This window comes from Phocoena sinus, chromosome 16 (genome assembly GCF_008692025.1).
Source record: "Phocoena sinus isolate mPhoSin1 chromosome 16, mPhoSin1.pri, whole genome shotgun sequence".
NCBI lineage: Eukaryota > Metazoa > Chordata > Mammalia > Artiodactyla > Phocoenidae > Phocoena > Phocoena sinus.
Genome location: NC_045778.1, coordinates 31,186,341 through 31,206,744, shown reverse-complemented (window position 1 = coordinate 31,206,744; position 20,404 = coordinate 31,186,341). Strand labels below are relative to the sequence as shown.

Here is a 20,404-nt window from a genome sequence, read left to right as displayed (position 1 = left end):
AGGTCCACTCACATGCAGATAGTTTTCAATAGTAAATACTACAGTACTATACAGTCAGTGGTTGGTTGAATCCAAGGGTATGGAGGAGCCTCAGGTATGGATGGCCAACTATAAGTTATATGTGGATTGAGCTCTGTGTTGTTCAAGCGTCAACTGTAGTTAGGTTTGAGATGTCCATTGGTTATCCAAGGAGAAATGTCAAACAGGCAGTCAAGTTCAAGGAAATTCTGATTAAAGACATAAATCTCAAGTCATCAGCATATAGATGATATTTGCATGAATACAGATAGAAAATAATTGAAAAAAAAGTCAAACTCCTAACTTTTACTGTCACTGGAGCTGTTTCAAAAATAAGGACATGCGTAAACACTCCAAGAGGCCTGACTGCAAAATTCAGCTAAAGTTAAGATATGAACACATGAGATGGATGTGTTTTCACTGTCTAGTCTCCAAAGAAAAATGATAAAGCAAAAGGAAAAAGTCTCATCAGTTTGGTTCCTTATTATTATTTTTTTAATAAATGTATTTTATTTATTTAGTTAGGCTGTGTTGGGTCTTCATTGCTGCGCGTGGGCTTTCTCTAGTTGTGGCGAATGGGAGCTACTCTTCGTTGCGGTGCGTGGGCTTCTCATTGTCGTGGCTTCTCTTGTTGCAGAGGATGGGCTCTTGGCACACGGGCTTCAGTAGCTGTGGCACGTGGGCTCAGCAGTTGTAACACACGGGCTCTAGAGCGCAGGCTCAGTAGTTGTGGCGCACAGGCTTAGTTGCTCCACGGCATGTGGGATCTTCCTGGACCAGGGCTCGAACCCATGTCCCCCGCATTGGCAGGAGGATTCTTAACCACTGCGCCACCAGGGAGGCCCTGGTTACTTATTTTAAATCCTTATTATGAGTTATTTTATCCTATAAGTAGTTCAAATCTTCACATGATTAAGGGGTTTTCATGGCTGTCAGGACAGGACTTGGGCTGGAGAGTCCCTGCAGACATCTCCTTCCACAGCCTCTCATATCTTGGTTTAATCCACATAGTTAATCATCTTCAAGTAAGAGCTCTTCTAGCTGGCCATTTTCTCAGCTTGCAGCTTTGAGAGAAGCATCACTAGAATCATCCACCTTCTATAACCTAGGGAGGATATGTGGAGCTAGGATGCATTTCAGGAGCAATTTCATGCTAAAAAGCCTGGTAATCTATGTCTTGTGGAGTTTCAATGTTCCAGTCAACCTGGACAGATGGCTCTGAAGAAGGAATCTGTGGAGGCATTCCTGGAGTCATACTGGAAGTTCCTGGCAGGGATTCCTGCTTCAAGGCTTCCTTCTCAAGGGGTTTTGTGTTCTCCTACATGAACACGGTCTTCTTTGTGGAACTCGCTACAGATATCAGTGGCTAAACAGAAAACAGAAGAGAAAACAGTCATTAGCAGAGACTAAACATACTGGGCATGGCAAGAATACAATATTGCCATTTTCATGACCAAGACTGAACAAAACTGAAAAAGACCTAATCCAGCAAAGCATGAAACAAATCTAATTGGATCAAGATAACTCACCAATAATTTAACTGCCTGACAGAACAAAATTCAACACCTTTTAAAGGAACACTACACAATCTAGATGCCCTATAAAGTATCATCTACAATGTTTAGCATACAAGTAATAATTACTAGACATGTGAAGAAGTAGGAAAATGTGAACCACAATCCAGAGAAAAAGTATTTAATAGAAAGAGGCCTCAAAATGACAAAGATGATGAGACTGGCAGACAAGAACTTAAAACAGTGATTATAAATATTTTTTAAAATTGAAAGGAGAAAAATGGCCATAATGAGTGAAAAGATAGGGTATATCAGCAGAGAAAATGGAAATCATAGAAAGGAACCAGACAAATTCTAGAATTGAGAAAATATCTGAAATGAAAAAAATTCATTGAATTCCTAAATAGGATTGGACATTGCAGGAGAACGGATCAGTTAACTTGAAGACATATCAATGGAAATTATCCAAACTGGAGCACAGAGGAAAAAAGATGGAAAAAATGAATGCAGTCTCAGTGACCTATGAGATGATATCAAGCATCCATGTAACTGCAGTCCCTGGTGAGGTAGGAAGATTGGAGCTTGAGCTCTACTGGCCATCTCTACCCCCATCTTTGTCCACTCAACAGTGGACCCTGTGGGGCACTGCAGCGAGGTCTGTGGAGTACTTGGCCACATGATCTCTAAGACCTTCTAACTCCAAAGTGCTATGAATCTATGCAGCAAAACTATGTATTGTTTCCATAAAAACTTATTTCTAAAACACCTGTATGGCCCACATCTTTATATCAAAGGGATTGCTTTCAGACTTAGAAACAGAATAATGGTTTACTTACCCAAAGCTGCCTCTGCTTAATGAAGAGAAATCACTACAAGGGCAACTTCTGCCAGCTTTCTTCTAGGTCTGACTCAAATGTTATCTCCTCTGTGAGTCCCTTCTTGATTCCCATAATTAGGTATGATCTCTACCACACGTAGTGCTGTTTCTACTCCCCTTTGGACATATCCACGGGACCAGCAGTACTCAATCTGGGGTACTGAAAGCAATGATGGTTTTAAGATATTAAGGAAAATCTTGCAAAGCTTTTAGTATAGGCGTAAAAGCCCATCGGCTAAATCACAGGCCTGCTGAAATCCTATGCAACCTATCCTGGGGCTATTTCAGATAAGTTTTAAAGCTCTGGTAATGAAATCTAAAGATGACAGTAGCAAGGAATAATTTGCTATTCACCTTGAGCCAACAAGAAGCCAGAAGTTAGAATCTCATCTTATCTGACGTACCTCCACCTCTTTGCCCTTTATCTAGCTCTTTCAATTTATACTAGGAGAGCAACTTGCTCTTGGATGATGTGGCTCTCCCTTGCCAGTAAGCAATAAGCTTTGTTTTACATCACCGTCGGGTTCCCTTTATTTCCTTCTAACAAAGGGAATCGATTTCCATAACCACAATTTGCACATGAACTCTTTCCTAAAGCTGAGAACTTGCACACAGTACAGGCATCAGGCTGGCTCTCATTTCTCAACTTCCCTTACAATCGCTGATTGTCTCACACTTGGCAAAAGAAGAGCAAACCTTTTACTCACCCTAATCTTGCTAAGAAATGCTGCTTCAGGGTATAATAACACAAAGGGACAATTAAAAAGGTTGATGTGAGCAAAGTGTTCTTTAATAAAGGCATCATAAAACCAGGGTAGAGTTTTGGGAGTCTTTCCCTGCCTTATATATTTATATTTCTATTAACAGTGAAGCATGGTGTTAGAAAAGGATTAGAGTGGGCAGCAAGGTGACGATGACAACTTTTGCTTAATGATCTCAATTCTATCATCTCCCGACAACTGTTCCAAGAATGAACTGTTCCTGAGGGAGAGTTCGTTCAACGACTATTTTCAGACTGTAGTAGGAAACCATCTTTCTTTTGATTTATTTATAAAACATCCAGACTTAAAAATATAAATCTATTAATTATGAGGAAATCTGAGAATATTGATATAAATGTACATAAGCTTGATATTTTCATGTCTTCATCAAAGTTGGCTTTGAAACTAGCAAAAGCTAGTAAATTGTATAGGACTACATTAAAGATTTTCATGCACAGGACAGAGTGATAGTTAAAAAGATGCCAGATATCAAGTTCAATAAGTGAATTCATGACCGCTATTAGAGCAACACAGAGAAGACATCTGTGGCTTGATACATAAATAAATAGCATATATTAAATACTTAAGTAAATAGTATATAATAAATTAAATAATATACCTGAAGTATATACTAGAAACCATATTTGGTTTCTGAATTGAGTAATTTTTGAAAAGGATTCAAAGGATCTTGTATGGAAATATATGTTCCAAGTGACACATTAGATTTTTCTTAAAATCTGATTTTTTAAACCAGTAACATGTAATTTATTCCCTGACATCGTAAGTGGAATTGCCTTTAAGCATTTTCTTTGTTCATTACAAGGCTTTTATTGACAAGGATTGTCGATAAGATTGATTTACATACAAACATATGAATATGGAGGAAAAAGTAGGCTTTGGGAGCCTCAGTGCACTGTGCACTGTGGTTGAGCTGTCTTGCAGATTTCCTGGTACCCACCACGGGATGACACTTTTCACACTTCTCTTGAATCTCACACTCTTCTTGCATCAGCATTTCTGCCACTCTGGTTTCTTTGAGGCTATTTTCATATTCTTCTTGCAGCTGGATCTTCTCTTGCCTATCCTGGGGCGATATGACAGAGTAGAATAAGGTCAGTCCTCGGAAGCAGGGACCCTCCCAGGACAGGCCCCGGGCCCTTGAGCCCTCCTGACTTTGCTCCTGTAACTAACTAGCTTCAACCTGCTAGTATCTCCAAACCCACCAACCCCACAACTCCTCTGAGTTGGATTCTCTCTTCAGCCCCCAGACTCCCTATACTTCAGGGATATCTGGGCCTAAGCCATCCTCAAAAGTGGAATAAACCATGACACTCCCCAGGCCAGCTCCAGCGTGGTGCCTTGGATTTCAAATTCCTCTGGGAAAGCTGAAAGCCCTCCCCAAGTCGACCCTGCGTGCACACACACCTTTTCTTTTGCCACCGCCGTTTTCTTGTAATGATAAAGCCAGTGAGCCAGGTACTCTATGGGGTCACTGGGCTGAACCTTTGCCACTTCTGCCAGCGCCTGAGCCAGGCAATTTCCAAAGCACCTCTTCAGGTATTCGGTTTCCATCCTGGTGGGTTTGGAAAACGTCAAACAGGGTCACACTATTTCACAAATATAATTGGACATAAAAAATAGACACATTCTAACCAACGCAGGTTCATTTCAGGACAAATATGAGATGTTTCTGGAGCCCATCCTTCCCCAAAGAACCAATAAATACATAAGTCCTTGCCAATAGCTCTTACATTCAAATGGACTTTTTTCTAAAGCTCTCCAGCTCTCCCAGGTCAGTAAATAGGTCCCGGGGCTCATCAGGCCTGAGAGGAGCTTGGTGGATTGGTGCTTAAAAGAGGCTAAGGCCTCCACTACACGACTCTACCCTTGAGTAGGGAGGAAATAACTGAGCAGGCAGGAGGGCCCAGGAGGGGCTCTGAGCACCCAGCAAGCTGCCCTATTGTGAGGTTGGGAGCTACAGTCATCTGTGACGCAGATAAGACAGGCTTATCTATTTCACAACGGACCACTGAGAAGCCCTGAGGAGGAGAGGGACGGAGAATGCCCAGCACTGTAGCTAGAAAATATTCCATTTTCTATTGCTTAAGCAAGAAACTACTTTAGGTTGAGTTGAGCCCCTGGATTTACTCTTAATCAGATGTCAAGAATTGGAGGGAATGAAGCCTGAGTTAAACCATAAGTTAGGAGGGGAGGTGTAGTGTAGCAGTAGGAATGTAGAATTTGAGATCAGACAGACCAAGCTCCAGTCCTGGCTCTGCTTTTTATTAGCTGTGTGATCTTCAGCAACTTACTAAGTCTCTCTGAGCCTCAGTTTCCTGATCTGTGGAACAGAATAACAAAAATATGTATCTCATAACTGTGAGGATTAAAAGAGATAATAAATCCATGTGAAGCACATAGCCTGGCGTGTAGTACATGTTTAATAAATATTAGCTGTCACAGTGGAAGTTTGCGACATGAAATGGCCTAGCACCCAGCCTATGCCTGAACATCTCTATGTTCCTGAAGCTGACATATTTTAACTCCAAAAGAGCTAATAATAACGTGAATAATAAAGGCTTAGATCAATTCCTAACATTTTCTGGAGGCATTTTTCAGTTTAAGAAGGGAAAGATAAATAGATAGATAAATAGATACGAATACAGAAAAAAAAATTCCCAGCTCTTTCCACTGCAAACGCCTAGAAGCAAAAACACCTCAGTAGCAATGAACACACAGAATTTGCTTTTTTCAAAAAATTGAGGCATAGTTGATTTACAATGTTGTGTTAATTTCTGATGTATGGCAAAGTGATTCAGTTATACATATATATGTATTCTTCTTTATGTTCTTTTCCATTATGGTTTATCACAGGATATTGAATATAGTTCCCTGTGCTATACAGTAGGACCTTGTTGTTTATCCATTCTATATATAACAGTTTGCATCTGCTAGCCCCAAACTCCCAATCCATCCCTTCCCCGCAGAATTTGCTTTTATTTATTTATTTATTTTTAACATCTTTATTGGAGTATAATTGCTTTACAATGGTGTGTTAGTTTCTGCTGTATAACAAAGTGAATCAGCTATACATATACATATATCCCCATATCTCCTCCCTCTTGCGTCTCCCTCCCACCCTCCCTATCCCACCCCTCCAGGTGGTCACAAAGCACCAAGCTGATCTCCCTGTGCTATGCAGCTGCTTCCCACTAGCTATCTATTTTACGTTTGGTAGTGTATATATGTCCATGCCAATCTCTCATTTCATCCCAGCTTACCCTTCCCCCCTCCCTGTGTCCTCAAGTCCATTCTCTACGTCTGCGTCTTTATTCCTGTCCTGTCCTTAGGTTCTTCAGAACCTTTTTTTTTTTATTCCATATATGTGTGTTAGCATGTGGTATTTGTTTTTCTCTTTCTGACTTACTTCACTCTGTATGACAGTCTCTAGGTCCATCCACCTCACTGCAAATAACTCAATTTCGTTCTTTTTATGGCTGAGTAATATTCCATTAGAATTTGCTTTTAAATAGGCTTCACCACTTAAAAAGAATCAAGGTTCCTTGGAGAAATGACTAATTCCAAGATCAGGGCAGGAAATGTCTAATAATCCTGGAATGTTTTGTTGTCCCAGAAAGAAAATGCTAAAAAATAAAATGGTTGGGGACACAGGAGCCAGCTTGAAGGGGCTGCTACTAGCCAAACCTGGTGCAATTTGGCCACCAAAATTAATAATGACTGTAATGGATTATAACCAATTGAATAAAATAAGAATCCATGAGTCCATGTAGGAATAAACAAGTGAATGGGAGAGCAGGTAAGTTCTTTCTTAAAGTAGAATGCCAACTAATAAATGTGGAAAGAATAATGCAGTTAAAGAAACATTTTGAAACCATCATAATATAACTGAAGCAGCTATCAATGAGCACTAAAACTTGGTGAATATTTGACAAGGAACGGGATATTTATATATATTCTCAAAGTTTCTCCCCACAAATTATGGATTAATTCCAAAGTAAACATGGAAACTTTACAGTGGTGAAACCTGGCCGACACAATGTCAACCAATTGATGAAAGTAAACATCACCAGTAAAGGGACAAAATAACATCACGTGTCTCCTGATGCGATGCACTGCTTAGAAGGACATAATACATTTCTGTAAATTCCTGCTCCAAATGCAAAACTAGAATCTGATTGAGGAAACATCAAACAAAGCCAAATTGAGAGACAGTCTACAACTGGCCTGTACTCTTAAAAATGTCAAGATCATGAAAGACAAAAAAAGATGAGGCCAGGAGTTCCCTGGTGGCCTAGTGGTTAGTAGTCGGTGCTGTGCTGTCCCTGCTGTGGCCTGGGTTTGATCCCTGGTCGGGGAACTGAGATCTGCAAGCTGCGCGGTGCGGCCAAAATATTTAAAAAATAATAATAAAAATAAAAAAAGATGAGGCCCCAGTCCAGATCAAAGGAGCCTAAACAGCCGTTATAACTACATGCAACACATGATCCTGGGTTGGATCTGGACCAGAAAATAGAATTCTGTAAAGGACGTTGTTGGAAATACTGAATGTGAATTGTAGATTACATAATAGAATTGTATCAGGGTTAAAATTCCTGGTTTTGGTAATTGAAATATGAGTAAGTAAGATAATGTCCTTGTCCTTAGAAAATACACAGTGTGGTAGGGTTGAATAATGACTTTCCAAAGTGTCCACATCCTAATACCTGGGACCTATGAAATATGTTACCTTATATGGCAAAGGGGACTTTGCAGATGTGATTAAATTAAGCATTTTGCTTGGGGGAAATTTTACTGGATTATCCGGGTAGGCACAATGTAATCCCAGGGGTCTTTATAAGAGGGACACAGTAAAGTCAGACAGGGTAGAAGGAGATGTGGTGATGGAAGCAGGGGAAGAAAAGGTGATGTGATTCAGGGCCACGAGCCAAGGAGTGTGGGTAGCCTCTAGAAGCTGGAAAAGGTAAGGAAATAGATTCTCTCCTAAAGCCTCCAGAAGGAGCCAGCCCTGCTGATACTTAGGTTTTAGCCCTGTAAGAGTCATCTTCGATTTCAAACTTCAAAAACTGTAAGATCATAAATGAGTGTTTAAAGTCACTACGTTTGGGGTAATGGTGGAGGGTGGGGATGGGATGTGTGGTGGCTCCTTCTGCCAATCTGTGGCCCACCTGAACCAATGCACCTGAATAAACTGTCTTCCACACCCCTTCTACTCAAAGTGTGGTCCACTGTCAGCAGCACTGCTCCACCTGGAGGTTGTTGAAATGCAGATTCTCAGGTCCCACCTCAGACTTACAGATTGAGAGTCTGCATTTTAACAAAATCCCCAGGTGACACACAGTTACAGATGTCCTCTGCCTTTATCACAGTAGAACTGCCCTTCCCAGAGGGCGGAATCACCAACTCTGCATTCCCAGGAAGCCTCTTCACTGCCTGGTCCTTGGTGGCTGCCACACTGCAGTAGGTGTGGCAAACCCTTTCTGGAGAGAGCATCTGCACATTTTCAACACTGGTCTCAACAAAATACACTGACCTGACCGTCACTAAGACTTGATGTGAAAACAGCAGAGCCAGAACAAAACAGCCACCATGTGAAGCCTGGAGAGGGAGGAACCAAAGGGGTGCATTTTATAGCCCACTCCCCATCAAATCAAGCCACACTCACCAGTGAGGAGGGGGCTATTTTTCAGTTTCCCAGGGCTCCTCTGAGGGTCTGCTTATACTGGACCTCCTTGCTCATGGCCCTGCATTCAGTAAGCGGGGTGCTAAGTATAGGGATTGTCTTTGTTCACACCACATCCTTAGTGCTGGGCACTCAGTACTTGCTCAGCAAATATTTCTTGACTTAAGCAGTGAGTGCTCTGATGTTTGCGGGCCCAGGCAAGAGCTCATGCTCCCTTCCATTTGTCAGTGCCCACACTGGCACTTACTAATTACCTCAACTAATGGTTAAGGAGGCATCTCCTGCCCAGCACTGCCCCACATAAATTGAAACAGACCATGGGGAGTGCTAGCTGAGGACTGTGCACAAACCACTAGCCCAGGGAAGACTGCAAATGGCAAAGGCTAGAAGGCTTCCTGGAGGTGGGGGTACCTGTGCTTGTTCTGAAAGGAATGCCAACTAAAGAATGTCCCCAGCCAGCTGGCTACACTAGGCTTGAGTCATTAGCCACTGCACTTGTTGAGTCACTAACACACCCTGGAAGGAGTTCAGGGTGGAGATCAGGAATGTGGAACTCTGCTCTCTGGGAAAATTGACAGAACAGACCTTCAAATAGAAATTTTCAGGAGAAAATTTTATAAACCCAATTTCTTTTTTTTTTTTTTGTGCTGTACGTGGGCCTCTGACTGTTGTGGCCTCTCCCATTGCGGAGCACAGGCTCCGGACGCCCAGGCCCAGCGGCCATGGCTCACGGGCACAGCCACTCCGCGGCACATGGGATCCCCCCAGACCGGGGCACGAACCCGTGTCCCCTACACCGGCAGGCGGACTCCCAACCACTGCGCCACCAGGGAAGCCCCTAAACCCAATTTCTTGCATCTTCCCATACTTAGAAAAGCACTAAAATAATTAAGCTATCTGTGCCTGGTGGCTAGCAGTGACCTTTTACCTAGATATGTTTGATTGCAGGTATTCCTTCTCCAAAAATCACATACATGCTGACCTCCCCCCTTACCTCTTCCAAGCAGAAGCAGTTTCTCAGAGTTGTCAGAGCAGCTGTCTCCAGGGCTAGAGTCCTCAGTTAAGTCCCCAAATAAAACTGAACTCACAGCTCTCAGATGTGCGATTTTTTTCAGTGGACAGGAACCAAGCAGAAGTCACCAGCAAATGCAAAGGTGCTAAGCTGGGAAAATACCAGGCTGCTCAGGTAGCTAGTCTTCTCTGGCGGAAGGCTGTGGGGCTTCACCTATAGGTAGTCTTTGCGGCTACTCCCCCACACCCCCCCGCCCCTCAGGCCAGCCCTCTGCCCTTTCTCTCTCCCAGTATGCGCCCACCTGCCGGCCCCGCTCGCTCGATTCCCCTTTTCGGCTGCCCCTCCTCACAGCCTCTAGGTTGCACGTCTCTGTTCACCTACCCAGGTGCTCCCTGCTCTCCATCCTGCACCTTGCACACCTCGCGCGCCCCCTGGTCTCAACTGCTCGTCCTACCCCGCCCTGCTCCGCCCGCCTCTGCTCTCTGCAGCACATCCTCTTCCGGACCCCGCCTCCGATCAACCCCCGTCCGCGCCCCCCCACCCCCTCACCGATCCCCGCCGGGCGCAGTCTGCTCAGCTCTCCGCTGGCGCCCCTTCCTCTCTGCCCCAGGCAGTCTCCCGCACCTGGAGCGCGCACGCTCGTTGCCTAGCGACGGGACGCGACTAGCGGGTAGGTAGGCGCATGCGTCAGCCGCCTGCGTTTAGAACGCAGGCGCCGTCTTGGAAGAACGGCCGGTGCTGGGCTGGGTTCCGGCGGACGGAGGCGGTTTTGACCGTTGGACCTTGCGAGTGGTGTAGGGCTCAGGCGACGTCCAGGCTCCAGAGGCGAGAGAGGGTTAGCTCAGCGCCGGACTCCGTGGGCACCTCTGCGGCTGGGTCCTCCTTCTCGGTGGTGAGCGGCGACGCGCCATTTGGGAGGGGCAGGGGAGGCGGGCACCCTTCCGCCGACCCGCGAAGCGCTCGGAATCCAGAGTTGCCAGATAAAATTCGGCGTACCCAGTTAAATCTGAATTTCACAGATTTTGTGCTTTTTAGCACAAATATAGTATAATACAAAATTAGTCATTGTTTATCTGAAATTTAAGTTTAACTGGGCATCCTGTAGTTTTATTTGCAAAACTGGCAGCCCTACCCGATCCCTTCCTTTCCTACTCGGCCGGCTTTCTCCCAAGCATGAGCGAGGAACCGCCTTCTATTTCTTCTGACAGCTTCTCCAGGCTTGAGGCAGCTGTTTCTGTGGGAAGGGGTTTCTTATGTATGAGCCAAGAAGCCTGTTGCTGTGTATGAAAAATAATATTCCTTACAACAGGCTTTTGAGATGGGTATTGTTGCTGTTTCATGGGCAGGAAACAAACCAAGCGAGGTAACGAGTTTCACCTGGGTTCCGCTGTTAACGAGATGCAGCCTGCGTAGGTTTGAGACCAATCCTACTTGGGAGGTTTCTCCTTACGGACCACGGTACCCTTCCCATGTGTTTGTTATCTTTCTGGATTAGCAGCAGGAATCTGTTCCCTTTTTAATTGTTACTGTTTCAAATGACATTGAGATTTGTCTTAAGAGTATTATCCCATTGAATTAGTATGATGAGGATACCGTGTTCCATACTCAGTTGTAATAATTCTTTTCTCTGTGTGGTTAAGACACAGAGCTTGTTAGGGAATTAGGTTCGTTTGTGCCGGTTTTTAGTTTGCTTTTATGACTACATTTATGTATACACACATACACATTCCTTTCCCCACTGCTGTTGCTAATACAAAAGACTATAGACAAGTTCTTCATCTTGCTTTTTTTCACTTCACATTGTGTTCTAGAGATCATTCCCAATTTTGGAGATCTTCCTCATTCTCTTTTTATCTGCACAATAATTCATTGTGGAGCTGTATCTCATTAATCCTTTAATGATGAACATCTGGATGGGGGTCCCAATTTGGCTGTCCTTAGTAATAGTGCAAAACAACCCTGTGCATATATCACTGCATATTTTTGCAAGATAGGATCCCAGAAGTGAGATTGATCAGTCAAAGGGTAAATACATACGTAATTTTCTAGATATTTACAAATTTTTCTGCATGGGGTTCTGCCATTTTGTACTCTGCCACCATCATATGAGAGAGTAGTATTGGGGTCTATGGATGAAACTCAGGAGGTCATTGTTTCTGAAACTTTGTGCAGAATGGTAGGTGGATTTGTCCAGGGACAGTGTAGACACTGGCAGTCTGTCCCCTATAATTGCTCATGCCTGACACGTAATATGTCCTCAATATACATTTGTTGAATAATGAGTACATTTCATCGGATTCTCAGAGGAGTCTGGATTCCATAAGGGTAATTCGAAGGTGATCAGTTTTTTCAAAGCACCTTAAATAGAGTAGTTACTGCATTTCCTTCTCTCCCCCTCTCTCCCCCTCTCTCCCCCTCTCTCCCCCTCTCTCCCCCTCTCTCCCCCTCTCTCCCTCCCTCTCCCTCCCTCCCTCCCTCCCCCTCCCTCCCTCCCTCCCTCCCTCCCTCCCTCCCCCTCCCCTCCTCCCTCCCCCTCCCCTCCTCCCTCCCCCTCCCCTCCTCCCTCCCCCTCCCCTCCTCCCTCCCCCTCCCCTCCTCCCTCCCCCTCCTCCCTCCCTCCCCTCCCTCCCCTCCTCCCTCCCCCTCCTCCCTCCCCCTCCTCCCTCCCCCTCCTCCCTCCCCCTCCTCCCTCCCCCTCCCCCCTCCCCCTCCTCCCTCCCCCTCCCCCTCCCTCCCTCTCTCCCTCCCTCCCTCTCTCCCTCTCTCCCTCTCTCCCTCTCTCCCTCTCTCCCTCTCTCCCTCCCTCCCTCCCTCCCTCCCTCCCCCCCTCCCCCTCCCTCCCTCCTCCCTCCCTCCCTTCCTCCCCCTCCCTTCCTACCTCCCCATCTCTCTCTCTCTGTCTGATCTGAGATGATTCCTGTCCATATTTGTAAATAAACTGGGACATTACTGAGAGAGTGGAGAAACTCATTCACTTGCCACCATGGAGAGCAAGCTGTGTCCACGCTGTGATTGAAACACATTATTTGAGGAGCTAGAGAAGTTTGTCCTCTAGCAGGAGGACAGACATGTGCATACACAGATAATGCTCAGATAGTGTGAAAAGTACCGTGTGAGCTGCTTGGGGAAGGAGGAACGTCTTTGTGTTGCCTGGGAGACGGTTGTATTAGCCACAGCGGTGAGGAATTGGAGATGATTGATACCTTGCAAATGAGGATATATTTTCCAAGCTGAGAGTGAGGGGGCCATCATGTGCAAAAGTCATGGAGATGGAAACATGCAAGGTGTGAGCAGCAGAATGGCAGGATGTTCTGTGTAGTTAGAGCCCAGAATATGTTAGAGGCAGCAACTACATCGAGAGGTGAGCCTGGAAACAGAATTGGGGCCAAAGCATGAGGAGCTTCATAGGCTGTTCTTTGAAGGTTGAGTTTTTTATTCTTTGGCCTTGAGATACTTGGATTTTTAAAAAATTTGAGGTGGTCTATTGTGATATTTTCTAGAAATGATTCTCATGGCTCGGGAGGAGCATCTTAGTAAGTCACTTAGGGTAATGACTCTGGAATCAAGAGCTGCGTATGAATCCCTCTTCATCATACACCACCTGTGTGATTCTGGGCTGTTCACGTATGCTCTTTGGGCCTGGGCGACCTCATCTGCACAGTGGGGCTAATGATACCATGTTCAGGTATGTTGTAAGGATTTAGTAAGACATGCATCGCTTGCCATATAGTCATCTCACCATCAATAATGACAGTAACCCTTTTCTGACACTTGGACTCCAGGGTCCTTCAGGTTTTTGAAACTATTTTAGTTGTAGTGACTTCTGTGGAGGCTTTTTGGAAACTGCTAGAAGTGTCCTGGAGCCAGCTTGCTTGTGCCATCCCTGATGGCAGGTGCCCATGACTGGTGACAGGATGTAATGCTTTGTTGGCCTCACTGAACTCTACTTCGATTGGGCCTTCATTGAAAATTTCCTGCTCTAATGCAAAACGTTTATCTTTTAGAGGTTTTTATTTAGCAGTTAGAAATGGAGTCGGCATATCTTCAAAAGAATCTTGGGACATGTCTAACTCAAGGTCTTGCAGAGGTGGCAAGGATGCGCCCAGTGGATCCAATAGAATACTTAGCATTGTGGATTTACAAGTATAAGAAAAATGTGACCATGGAGCAACAAGTAAGTATGGATCTTCTTTTTTTTAAATTTATTTTTTATTGAAGTATAGTTGATTTACAATGTTATGTTAGTTTCAGGTCTACAGCAAAGTGATCAGTTATGCATATATATGTGTGTGTGTGTGTATATATATATATACACACACACACACACACACATATTTTTTTTCAGATTCTTTTTCCATATAGGTTATTACAAAATATTCAGTATAGTTCCCTGCACTGTACAGTAGGTCCTTGTTGTTTATCTATTTTATATATAGTAGTGTATATATGTTACTCCCAAATTCCTGATTTATCTCTCCCCTCCCAGCCTTTCCCTTTTCGTAACCGTAAGTTTGTTTTCTAAGTCTGTGAGTCTGTTCATTTGGATAATTTTTTAGATTCCACATATAACTGATATCATATGATATTTGTCTTTCTCTGTCTGACTTATTTCACTTAATATGATAATCTCTAGGTCCATCCATGTTGCTACAAATGGCATTATTTCATTCATTTTTATGGCTGAGTAGTATTCCATTGTATATATATACCACATCTTCTTTATCCATTCATCTGTCAGTGGACATTTAGGTTGCTTCCATGTCTTGGCTATTGTAAATAGTGCTGCAGTGAACATTGGGGTGTATGTAGCTTTTCAAATTATAGTTTTCTCCGGATATATGCCCAGGAGTGGGATAGAAGGATCATATGGTAGTTCTATTTTTAGTTTTTTTTAAGGAACCTCCACACTGTTCTCCATAGTGACTGTACCAGTTTATATTCCCACCAACAGTGTAGGAGGGTTCCCTTTCCTCCACACCTTCTCCAGCATTTATTATTTGTAGACTTTCTGACTGGTGTGAGGTGATACCTCATTATAGTTTTGGTTTGCATTTCTCTAGTAATTAGTGATGCTGAGCATCTTTTCATGTGCCTTTGGCCATCTGTATGTCTTCTTTGGAGAAATGCCTATTTAGATCTTCTGCCCATTTTTTGATTGGGTTGTTTGTTTTTCTGATATTGAGCTGTATGAGCTGTTCGTATAGTTTGGAGACTAATCCTTGTTGGTTGCATCGTTTGCAAATATTTTCTCCCATTCCATAGGTTGTCTTTTTGTTTATGGCTTCCTTTGCTGTGCAAAAGTTTTTAAGTTTAATCAGGTCCCATTTGTTTATTTTTGTTTTTATTTCCATTACTCTAGGAGATGGATCCAAAAAAGGTATTGCTGTGATTTAGGTCAAAGAGTGTCCTGCCTATGTTTTGCTCTATAAGTTTTATAGTATCCAGTCTTACATTTAGCGCTTTAATCCATTTTGAGTTTATTTTTGTGTATGGTGCTAGAGAATGTTCTAATTTCATTCTTTTACAGGTAACTGTCCAGTTTTCCCAGCACCACTTATTGAAGAGACTGTCTTTTCTCCATTAATTGACCATAGGTGCTTGGGTTTATTTCTGGGCCTTCTATCCTGTTCCATTGTGGATCTTCTTTTATAAAATTAGAGGAGTGAAATAATTGGTCCAGCTTCTTTGCTTTTTAAAAAAAGTTCAATATTATCATTTCTTTCTATTATAAAAATAGTATGTTTATTATTACAAAACTTAGATAACATGAAAAAGTAGAAAGAAGAAAATAAAGAAGACCTCTATTTAGATCTTAGGTATTTTTAGGTATTCTAGTCTTTTTTCTACACATTTGCCTGGAGATTTTTTTTTTTTTTACACAATTGTGATTGTATTTGCTGTGTAATTTTAATTTTGTTGAAATAAAACACACATTTCCCCCAATTATTATACAGTTTCCAAATGGATAGACTATAATTTGTTTAATCCTTTCCCTACTGTTGGAGATTAAGATGCTGTTAAGATTGTTTTTACAGATTGTTTTATCTGTAATTAGTCACATGATTATGTTTTTTTTTTTTAAACCATTTTAGAGACAAGAGGAAATGGCCCAGTTGGAGCGTGAAAGAGAATTAGCTGTGATGGAGCAGGAAATGATGGAGAGGCTTAAAGCAGAGGAGCTCCTGTTTCAGCAGGTGAGACAAGAGAGTTCAGTGTTGATTGGAACTAGTGGAGTCACCCTTGGTGTGGTGCAACCCAGGTGTTGAAAAACTCATCTCTTGTGCTTAGATGTAGCTTTCTTATATCTTCCTCTTTATGTCTGTATGTGGCTTCTTTACTGGAGAAGAAGCAGTGATGAGGTAGGTGGAAAACCCAGAGAGTCTGCTGTCACAGAAGCCAAGGGGACAGCGTCTCAATGAGACCTGAGTGGTCAACCATGTCTGTGGCTGGTTGAGTGGGAACAGAACTGCCAAATCTCATTTAAGGCCACTGGTGACCTTGGTGGGAGCACCGAATGTGGGGTGGGGTAAAGCAGGGGAGATGGAGATGGTGAGTACAGGTAATGCTTTCAAGGAGATTTTCAGGGAAGGAGTTTTCTTTTGTTTGTTTGGTTTTTTTAAGGAATAGAGTGGAGGGGAGTGGTTGATGTAAAGAAATAAAGGGGATGATTACTAGAGTCAACTTTTCATGGAGACCAGAGGAAATTGGCTCTGGAACACAGGTTAGGCGGGTGGAGGGGCCCTTCTCTGATTCTTTGATTCAAGGAAAGAGGAGAGGACGGTGTTAGGTACATGTGGTGTGTAGGTTTTGTGGCAAAAGTTGAAAGCGATTTCTGTGTGACTATTTCTTTTTTATGAAGTAGGGACCCTGATCACCTGCCCAGAATGAGGTGGTAAAAGTAGGAGGAGTGGGGAGAGTGGTGAAGGTTTGAAACAGTGGCTTTGGAGAGGTAGAGTTGACCAAGGAAACTTAGCATCCCTCGGTAGGACTGAATTTCCTGAGACCAAGCAGTCATAATGGGGCCTTTTGGTTTGGTTTTGTGATGATGTGATTTTCTCCACCTAGGCCTGGATATTTGAGTGAGGATGTGGAGGAGACTGACCCTTTGACTGAAGTGAGTTTGGGTTAGCAGGATTGGGGAGCTAAAGATGTTGGTTTGAAAATGGTTGAAGAGGTGGGTCATGGAGTATAAACCAGAGAGGGGAAGGTTCTAGAGTGGCTTCTGGACCAGTTTAATTTATGGAGCTCTTGTAAACCAAGTTGGAGTCACCCTATACTTCTGTCATATGGTACTTAACTCTAGAGTCTCAACTCCAGTTTACATATTATAAAAAGGGAAAGAAGCCTATTATTTGGGTGTGTGGATAAAAAAGGAAAATGTAGACATGGAAACTAGCTTCTCTGTCTTGTCTCCCATCCTTGATACTGGGGTAGATCATTCTAGGCACCTTAGATGGATATGGCTGTTCTAGGCACCTTTACTGCTTCTGAGTCTTCATCTTTCAGTCATTTGGCTTATTTTTGTGGGCAGGTTGCACAGTGTTGAGTTGGATGTCAAATGACCGTCCAAATGGGCAAGCGTCTGCTGCAGTCGCCCCAACTTTGAGTGAGGATCTGCCCTGCCTCTTCCAGCTCCTAGAGCTGGCATCTGTCCCGTCTATCAAAATAAGAACTTCTCAGCAGTTCTCCTTCCCTAAGATAGTTAGATCACAGATATGGAGATGTGTAATTTGCTTTGACCCATCTTCTTTGCCTTACTTAAATAAAATTTGGCAATACTGGAACCCAGACATTTTTCTAGCTGTATCAGTATGAAGCCATCCCCTGTGCCTCAAACCTTAAGCATTGTATTGGGGGTGGAAGACATAGTGATATCCTGCAGAAGATGTGGTGGCCCATTAAAGAAGTGGATTGGTGGGCAGAGATAGATGAGAGGGGGAGAAGAGACGGGTGGACCAACAGATGAAGAGAAAGAGAGAGGCCTCTCTGTGTCCCCCGAGTCAAGTGAGCTGGAAGGTCAGGACTCTGGTCACCTGCCTGTTGGTTGCAAGAGCAGGTGTCCTCATAATCAGTACCACAGACTTGAAATCCCTTGAAATTTTAGGCATTCTCCAGCAAGCCTGGGTCCTTGTGAGCAGGGAAACATTTTTCTTACTGTTTTCTGCTTACGAGTTCATTTTGGAAGTACTGGCTTTTGTATTTGTTTGAATGTTTTTCTAATGGTTTTACACATGTGTGAAGAAAGCGATTGGGTTTCGAACATTTCCTGAAAATGTTAAGAAACCGGTTATGTTGACCGATGTGGTTGGTATTTAGCAGCTGCACTTTGTGTTATTGTTGAGAGGTTAATTTCGCTTCCTCTACAAATATCTGAAAGTTGATTGAATGATAACGTTCCTGCATTTCGGCTACGTAGCCCATCACCTTTATCTTAGTGGGGATGATATAGGAATATGAAGAAATTACCTTAAACAGCCCTTTGTGAATAAATATTAATCACTGTTTATTATCTCTTTGTAAAAATTATTTAAAAATATAGTTTTAAAGTGCTCTTAATGGAATGAGCTTATATTAGGTCGTTTATGGGGTGGCACTGGACTGATGGTGAGAAATTATTTTCTAGCTGAGGTTGACAGACTCTTTCTGTAAAGGTGGATATTTTATGATTTTCAGGCCAAGAAGCAAAATTGAGGATGTTATGTAGGGATTATGGTATACTATGTAGCTATAACAAGAGAGAAATAAACTTCTACAAATGTTTTATTGATGAAGTAAAAATTTAAAAAAATCAAATATAATTTTTTCTGCAGTGTAGGCTTATTATTGAGAAGAATTACATTCCCTTTTTAAAGATAACGTTTCACTTAGTTGGAGTTCAAAGATAATGTTCCCTGTCATCAAAATGTATTGAAAATATGTATCTGTTAATGCTGATCTATAATGAGATTTTATGTATGTCATCTTTGAAAAATGTCTTTTCCCTCATAGGTCCTGCCAAATATTGCTATCAGTCCATGTGCCTATAATTTTGAGCGTATTCATCTCTTGGAAGGCGTTCGTAGAATTCTATTAGATTTTCCTCTTGATATTTGTCTTTTAGCCACTACCTGGTAGATTAATCCCTTCCAGTTGAAGGTTGGTGAAAACTTCTCAGTTACAAAGTTAGATGGATTTTGAAATGTGGGAATTTCCTTTGCACTTACGTCAAGGCCTAAAAACACTCTGGAACTATAGTTTGAGCTTGGAAAATGTATCTGTCACAAATTTGTGTGGGAATGGAAATCCCGTTTCTGACAGCACTGGGAGTGTATAAAGCAGCTTGACATTGTGATTCAGAAAATTAGTTGTTGCTAAAATGACTTTCCTGCCGTGTAAGTGTTACATATGATGCTGTTTTGCCTTGTAGGCAACTTTTAGGTTAAATTGATTTAAAATCGTTATTAAGTCTGCAGCGGAAGCTAATTTCCAAAGCTATTTAATGTGTGATAACTGTGGTTGAAAATGGTCTTCTCATTAAGAAAAATGTCAGTCTTGTCCCTGAGCTCAAAAATTCACAATGAAACATTACCACTGTTGAGCCATGGAACTATGGGGTGGTAGGGCAAGTCAAGATATATTCAGCTTCTATTTCTGATAGAAATTCACCAGAAATCATGCTTAAGTTCATAAGGGTAAATGAAGGTCACTGTTGACACTGTTACTGAACCAAATAGGTCTGCTCGCCCAACGCACAGCAAAGCCAAATCTATTGACAGTGGGTTCTAGTGAAGGAAAGTACAGAGTTTACTGCAGGGCGCCAAGCAAGGAAGTGGGAGACAAGCCTCGGATCCACTCCAACTGAGTCTTTGAGTGAGGGGTTTTCTTAAAGGGGAAGAGCAAAGAGGCTAGGATTAATCTTGTGACGTTTCTGTGACATTTCTTTTTTTTAAATTGAAGTATAGTTGATTTACAATATTGTGTTAGTTTCAGGTGTACGGCACAGTGGTTATATATACATATATATGTATATATCTGTGTTCTTTTTCATTCTATTTTGTTATAGTTTATTATGAGATATTGAATATAGTTCCCCGTGCTGTACAGTAAATCCTTGTTGTTTATTTTATATATGGTAGTGCGCATCTGTTAATCCCCTACTCCCAGTTTAACCCCCCCCTTTTGGTAATCATAACTTTGTTTTCTATGTCTGTGAGTCTGTTTCTGTTTTGTAAATAAGTTCATTTGTACTGTTTTTCAGTTTCCACATATAAGCGATATCATATGATACTTGTCTTTCTCTGACTTACTTCACTTAGTATGATAATCTCTAGGTCCATCCATGTTGCTGCAGCACTTCTGTTATATTTCTTAGTCATTGACTTTTTTCAGTCAATGATCGATTTTTTCAGTCATTTTGAACTCAACATTGACTCCTTTGGAAGTCAGGATGTCTCCAGTTTACAGTTCTCCGGCCAGGTGGTCCATGGCTTGGGAGGGGTCTGTTAGCTCATCTTGTCCTAGAGAAACAACCTGAGTTTGTAC

General features: G+C 42.6%; 2 protein-coding genes across 9 annotated transcripts in view; one reads left to right on the top strand and one right to left on the bottom strand.

Moving 5' to 3' along the window:
- Window positions 1-861: 861 nt before the first annotated feature.
- Window positions 862-10,311, bottom strand: DYDC2 (DPY30 domain containing 2). 3 transcript variants are annotated; one of them, XM_032608581.1, is made up of 4 exons: window positions 9,866-10,082; window positions 4,596-4,743; window positions 4,036-4,254; window positions 862-1,384 (listed from the first exon to the last, which is right to left on the bottom strand). In XM_032608581.1, the coding sequence occupies exons 2-4, from the start codon at window positions 4,740-4,742 to the stop codon at window positions 1,337-1,339; spliced, it is 414 nt and encodes a 137-aa protein (XP_032464472.1). In that variant the 5' UTR covers window position 4,743; window positions 9,866-10,082; the 3' UTR covers window positions 862-1,336. The 3 variants fall into 3 exon arrangements, with proteins under 3 accessions (XP_032464472.1, XP_032464473.1, XP_032464470.1); XM_032608582.1 differs by having other exon boundaries at window positions 4,129-4,254; XM_032608579.1 differs by lacking the exons at window positions 862-1,384; window positions 9,866-10,082 and adding an exon at window positions 10,265-10,311 and having other exon boundaries at window positions 3,146-4,254.
- A 297-nt stretch (window positions 10,312-10,608) lies between these two features.
- Window positions 10,609-20,404, top strand: part of LOC116741413 (S-adenosylmethionine synthase) — an 80,660-nt gene continuing 70,864 nt past the window's right edge. For all 6 annotated transcript variants that reach the window (XR_004346136.1, XM_032607867.1, XM_032607869.1 and 3 more), the window contains exons 1-3: window positions 10,609-10,775; window positions 13,888-14,057; window positions 15,976-16,077. Coding sequence is in view for 5 of the 6 variants with exons in the window: in XM_032607867.1 (XP_032463758.1) it covers window positions 13,911-14,057; window positions 15,976-16,077 (249 nt within the window). In the remaining variant the exon portion in view is untranslated. The remainder of the gene's footprint in view (window positions 10,776-13,887; window positions 14,058-15,975; window positions 16,078-20,404) is intronic.